The 6,875-nt window shown below is 39.4% G+C and overlaps 1 protein-coding gene across 2 annotated transcripts; it reads left to right on the forward strand.

Annotated features, from left to right (window-relative positions):
* Nucleotides 1-661: 661 nt before the first annotated feature.
* LOC148834681 (protein phosphatase 1 regulatory subunit 3C-B-like) lies at nucleotides 662-5,033 on the forward strand. Of its 2 annotated transcripts, none has more exons than XM_088917920.1 (2): nucleotides 662-851; nucleotides 1,975-5,033. In XM_088917920.1, exons 1-2 carry the CDS (start codon nucleotides 838-840, stop codon nucleotides 2,921-2,923), a joined length of 963 nt encoding a protein of 320 aa, XP_088774046.1. In that variant the 5' UTR covers nucleotides 662-837; the 3' UTR covers nucleotides 2,924-5,033. The 2 variants fall into 2 exon arrangements, with proteins under 2 accessions (XP_088774046.1, XP_088774047.1); XM_088917921.1 differs by having other exon boundaries at nucleotides 667-910.
* Nucleotides 5,034-6,875: the final 1,842 nt, after the last annotated feature.

Raw genomic sequence — 6,875 nt, forward strand, 5'->3', positions numbered from 1 at the left:
AGTACTATAACAATAGCTATAAATTGTTTTATAAACTAAAACTTTCCTCAACCGAATGCCAGCAATTATGTCTCACACAAAATAATAAGGTGCAAGTCTATAATAAAGAGCAAATATAACCATTATTTTATTTATATTTAAACGGATTTCCCTTTAATCAAAACAATATAAGCTTTATTACAAAACTAGATTCACATTCAGTTTGGAATTTCGCTCCACTACAACCACAAAACGCGAAGAGATCAAAAATAACTAAAAGTGAAAATAAACATTTCAATACTGTTGTTCAGCCTCGCCACTGCAGGACCTTACATAAATTCCATAAAACAACGGGAATACGTGGAGAAATAAGATCTACGTTCGCAATGGTTTATCTAGGGAATGACAGGTCTATTTTAAGTGAAAGACGCCGTCACGACCGGCAGGAGTCCTTCGAGAAGAAGTCATCAAGGCAGAACCACTATCAGCCTCCCTTCCTCTCGCAGGGAGAGTGAAGACCGTGAAGCCCCTCTCTTGTTTTCGTGCGTCACGTCAGCGCAGCCCAGCTGCGCCCCGATTGGAGGAGCTATCGCAGCGCTGCGCCCCCATTGGCTATTTGCGGGCTGCACGTGAAGAGAGGAGCAGCTAGGCTTTGATCTGCTGTTAGGTCTCGCCGAGCTGTGTGCCAGTGGGGCTGAGCTGCGCGACGGAGAGGGGGGCGTGTTGATCCATGTTACTTTCCACGCTGGTCTTTTTTCTTTTTTTAAAGAAGAAAATATAACTGTTAAATAAAGGCATCCGATTTCGTAGCTGCAACCACTTCATGCATTGGAGTTTAGGCTGTTGTAACACCTTCCGATGAATTGCACCAGGTAGGAAAGTTAACTGCGACACCGCCTTACGTTTTTGACATGGAGATAGCCTACTAACGGTAGGTGCAGATTTTGTATGTTTCTGTAACACATAGAGAAAAAAGACGAAATCGCTTAATGTTTACACTTCTTGGACGACCTTTTAACTGTAGTTTTCTAGAATATTACGTGGCAGTGCACTTAACACTTTCTTTTCCGGTAATTTCTGATGTGCAGGGATGTACCAGTACACCTCAGAAGTCTCCTTAAATGGTCTAGTTTGTGTTAAGCAATGCAGTTTGCGTCTAAAAAAGATTAGTTTAAACCGTGCAAAATATTATTCATGCAGGTGAGACGACGAAATCAACGGTAACGTAACTGCACTCGCTCTCGCCTGCTTAGTGAGTAGAAGTTTACAGTGCTTACTATTAAAATAGCACAGGCGGTGTCATTTGCGATTGCCTTTATCGTTCTCTTGTAATATTCAGATCTCAGCAGTAAACGATTTTTCTTCCTGACCTTGTCGCTGATTATAACTGATATTCTAACGTCGCATTGAAAGTTATTTTTTCAGCTATTTATAATGCTTCTAACAGTTCCAGTTATTTCTTTGTATCCTGTTTGTGAAAGGGTTTACATTTATACTTAAAAATAGTCTTTTAATATCCAGGTAAAGTAAGTACATTTTATGCCTAAAAAGACGAGTGAGGTGTCCCCGTATGTGTAATCAAGGAATACAGAATGTAATAATGAAAATTAAGTAATCTGATAAAATGAAGAACTTTCCTCAAGAATTCTACCAGAGGAGTCTCTCCTGCAAACAATAAAAAAATCAATCTGAAATGTCTTTTTTATTTGCTCTGTAATATTTCCTACATTGTTAGTTTAAGGACCTGATGTTTTTTTTTACTTTTTACTTTTTTTCACTTTCCCACATGCCCTCAGCTATGTCCCTGTGCTCTAAATAAAAAAATAATATTTTAGTTATACTTTATCATAGATCTCATGTTGAATGCATTTAAAGCTGCCAATTCTAGGTGCCAGATAATTCTGAAATGGCTGCATCAAGCTGGAACTTGTTTTGTATTTCTGTCGCAGACTGTGCTTCATCTGATATTTATTTTTCCATGTCTTGCTTGTTTAGGGTCCTTCACATCCTGAACCCCAGACCGCTCCCGGGCCCGATCATGCCAGTAGACGTAGCCATGAGGATCTGCCTGGCTCATTCCCCTCCGCTGAGGAGCTTCCTGAGCTCTTACGACGACTGCAGAGGGAGAAGCTTGGGGAGCAGATACAAACCGCTGAGACCCTGTATCAGCTCGAAGCAAGAACCACAGGCAGCCAGCCTGGAGTGGAAGAGTCCCAAGGCCAAGGCTAAAAAGCGCGTGGTGTTCGCGGACTCGAAAGGCCTGGCGCTCACCGCGGTGCACGTGTTCTCGGAGTTTGAAGAGGACGCCATGCAGGAGCTGCAGTTCGATCTGGCCGACCTGGAAGACGCCGCGGCAGGGCTGAAGCTGGGCAAGGAGAGCAGCTTGGCTCTGGATTTCCCACAGCCCTCCGCCGACTACCTGGATTTCCGGAACCGGCTGAAGAAGAATTTTGTGTGTCTCGAAAACTGCTCTCTCCAGGAGAGGTCGCTGGCGGGCACCGTGAAGGTGAGAAACATAAGCTACGAGAAATTTGTCCACATCCGCATTACCTTTGACACGTGGAAGGGCTACACGGACATCGAGTGTACCTTTCTGAACAATGTTTACGGCTGCTCGGACACCGATACCTTTTCCTTTGTCATTGATCTGCCAGACTACGTGCCCCCTCATGAGCGCGTTGAATTCTGCGTCTCTTTCACAAGCCGAGACCAGACTTACTGGGACAATAACGATGGAAAGAACTATAGGCTGGTCTTCACCGAGTGGAAATGTGATGGTGTTCAGGCCCCTCCTTCTAACCAGAATAAAACTTCGGATTATAAAAGCCATGGCAGTCTGCAGGAGATGGAGTTTGATCAGTTCGGAAGTCCTCGGACATCGAGTGGACTCTTCCCTGAGTGGCAGAGCTGGGGCCAAATCGAGAACACCGCCCCCTATTGGTGACTTCCAGACTCACTTAGAAAAATGCACAGGAGCTCTGATTTCCTTAAGCAGTGCTAGAGCTGTGGGGGAAGAAATCTCTTTAGAAAGCCTGGAGACTAATCATTTATACTCTACGTGGGCCCAGAGTCAAAAGTTGGAAGCACCGCTTTTAAAAAGGATCTGCTACATTAGAACACAGGGACCATCCTCGTCTTTTGCTTCTTCCTTAGATTTGGCAAAGACTGTCTTCAGCATTGTGAGCTTTAGGATGTAAATCCTGGTTAAACACTTTTGCTAATCCAAAAATGGAGAGGTCCAAATGGGAGTGTACTTGTGTATATTTTTTATGTGCATTTTGGGATGAGGGTAATGCTACTGACTCAACTTATTATAAAATACAGTGCCTCAGCATTGCGCTCTTAGAATTTCTGTAGTCATGCTTTTCTAATGTGGTTACATCCCAAATCACTTTGGGCAACAGACATAATCATTACAATTAAGAAGTGTGGACAATCCTTCACATTTTGTAGATGACATTTATGGAAATGGGCAGAGTAATCAGAACAACACTTTGAACATTAAAAAGCATTTGGCTGTGGTACTGATGATTTGTATAGGGCTCAGAAACACTGCTTGGACGGTGTATAAAAGATATGATTAAAGCAAGTAACACTTTTTGACATTTAATGTTTAAGTCTCTTCCTTCTGGTCACTTTTCATTGGTTGGAATATGAGCTTTGAGATTTAAATTGACTGTTTATTGCCTCATAGAGGCACGGAGGAGATAGAATGAAGTACTGAAATGTTACTAGCCCTACCAAAATAGTGACTTTTACATTGAAGGATGCAGTTTATTTGTCCATTGTGAATATTTTAGTGTACTTAAATACTTGCTTAAGTTTTTTTTCAGATGTCCTGAAGTTTATTTTCAGATTCAAATTTAAGATGTTTGATCCCAGATATTCAAATTGAAATGCACTTTTGCAGCTCCAGAATTCATAAAGTAATATTACTAGATCACAACACTAGTCTGTTAAGACTTGAACTGTATGGACTGTGTTGATACTTCAGATATCACTAGCAAAGACAGAAGAAACAGTCTTTGAGAAAATAAAAAAGGTGTGATTTTTTTTACACTTCAGATTTTTGTGTAGAGAAGTGCCTTTTGCTGCTGTTGGATTCCAAAATGCCGTGTCTTGACAGATCTACGATCAATGCATCCATTTGAATTAAGCCTAAAAATGCACTTATTAATGAGTATTATTAATAATTATTATAGTAATTGCCACCACTTGTTTTATGTTTTATTCACCACCTGAATGTCATGCTGTTCTAAATTCAGTGTTGAACAGTTTGCACTGACTGAAAGAAGAAGCCTTTGAAATCTGTTAATGTGAGAGTGTTTTAACTGGTACAAAGATGAAATCCTTCATATTGAAGGTATTTAATGTCACGGTACCTTCCAACTAACTACTTTCAGAAAAGAGATGGTGACTATCCAGTAAACAATTAGGCTAGATATGAGTAACATGTCTTCCTTTCTTGCACATATTGTACATGTCGCCTGTATTTTGTATAACTTTTTTGGAAGATTATACTGCATAAGCAAGTAATACACCTAGTGAGTTTCTTGTCTATATAATATTTTTGCTGCTATGTTCGTTGTATGTGCTGCTTTTCTCTGTGCTGCCCTCATGCAGTCCGTGCTGTATGATTTATAGCATATTCTCCTGTGTGACATGGAGGGGTGATGTTTGAACTGAGGTGGGATGTTATTTATGAGGTGTCTGAGTAAGTAAAGAATTAGGGGAAGAGTTTGTGGATGAAAAGGCCCAAAGGGAAGTGTGTGATAATGGACCTGTGTTGCCTTTATTTGTGTTTTTGTTTTATTTCTTCCGTTGTAAGAAATGCAGGTCGGTGTAGGTGCCTGATTTGTTTTCAGAACGTTGGTGCTGTCTGAGCGACTGTTTTTGTTTTCCAGAAGTGCAATGTCGAGGTGAGTGTTGAGGGGTGAAGCATCGATTGCATGTGTCTGACACCCAAATATTTTTCTACTGTAAAATATTAATGTGACAGAGCTGTTCTATCTCCTATGTTCCTTTTAGAAATAAATTTTTATATTGTGTAAGGATCTTGGATGTGCTGTTGTGTTTCCATTTAAACTGTCATTAACTGTTAGAATGAGCAGAATCATGAGAAAAGTGAACCCTACATTTTCCGTCATGTAAAAAGGGGAGTTTTCTTTCCAAAACAGTTCTTGGATATCTGGAAATTTAAATGTCTAAACCAATTGTTTTAACAAAAAAGGGAAAGGCTGTACTGTAATTAGAAAGCTTGTTGAAAAAAATAAATGCATTATTATGGTGGTCTAAAGGATATTTTGGTGTATTATATTTGAGAAAATTAGAGTTTGACCTAAAAAAAAGTTTAATTTTACAGGTGTTAATTCAATCATCTATCACTGAAAATCTATCCCCTTGGGCACAAGAATGGGGCCCTAGGAAGAATTACACCCGGGACAGGATCTATGATTCCTGGCCGTTTTTGGAGTGAAAGGTTTTTATCCCTACATTGAAATAGTTAAAAGCATAACAATTGAAACAAAACTTGCACATCAGTCTTTCCAGTTTATAAAAGCACTGTAGCACACTGCTGTAGATAAAAATGCAAGCTATTAAAAGATAAAAGCCTGGTCCTTTTTGGAAACTGTGAAAGCTATAACTTTCACAGAAATATAAAATAAGAAAGCTGAGTGAAATAACGCAACCAGCTCCTTACCCCTTTTAGGAATTTCAGAGGAATAACAGGACAGGAGGTCTAGAGGGTGGCATTCATCTCTACATCTTCTTATTAAATGCCTTGTACTTGGGGCACATGTGAATTAGATATTCGCAAGAGACCCACAATGTTAAATCAAGGCTATAGGCTTTGTGCAGTCAAGAGGAGCCCTGCCTAATTAATCACCTATTTAACCCAAATAGACAGCCGTGAAAAAGAACGAAATGGTGTAATTTCCAGGAGGTTGTGTTCATCTCCTGTGCAGTCACTACATCATCTTAAAATAAATCGTAAAAGTAAAAGAGTAAAGGATATTACACTTATCAGTGGTCTTGCTAACTAAAGTTGCACGGGAGAAATATGGTACTGTAGTATTGAGAAGTGCACTGTAATACTGAATTACTGCTCACTGCCCATTGATATCCATTCTAACTTACATTACAGTTAGAAATAGACACAAGCCCAGGATGCTGCTAGACGGCTTTTAACGGCAGTGTTTTGAAAATGTGAAGAAAGTCAGTTTGTCGCTGTTTACAGACTAAATGTGCATGGTTATTTGACACAAGTGTATCATTGTTTTTTTTTTTTTTAGTTTTTGACTGTGTTGCATTTACGTAAGGTGAGAGAGAGAATGGCTTGCCTTCTAAGTCCTTTAAATAGGTTTCAGACATGAGATGCCAGGTATGTGGTGTGTAAACTGAAATCCTTAACTGGCTTTTGCTGGTAAGCAACAATGGAATTATAGAGTATTAGATGCTTACAGTAAGTATCTGACTTTTTCACCTTGAAATTATATAGAGATATGAAGTACATCCTTGGTAACACACATTTTCAGTAACTGTGTTGTTAGGATTGCAATAGATATTAAACTACAAATCACATAATGCACAATAAACGTTCTTAAATCATTAATTCAATATCACTTTGAAAACTACTGCTTACCCCCAGTATTATAATATACCAACGATGGAATGCAACATGCAAAATTTATGGATTTATGGAAAATTTTAAACATTATTAATAAAATAACACGGTCTGAACAAAAATAGGTCAGAGAACCATTATGCGTTTTCCAAATGAAATGTTACAATGTCAAAATAAACACTTTTAAGTTATTATGGGCTACGACCTCCCTGAGCATTAATACAATCCTGGCAGAGCTGATGCACAGACCGCATCAGCCTCTGGACAAACT

This window comes from Atractosteus spatula, chromosome 5 (assembly GCF_055471065.1).
Source record: "Atractosteus spatula isolate fAtrSpa1 chromosome 5, fAtrSpa1.hap1, whole genome shotgun sequence".
NCBI classification, from domain to species: Eukaryota; Metazoa; Chordata; class Actinopteri; order Semionotiformes; family Lepisosteidae; genus Atractosteus; species Atractosteus spatula.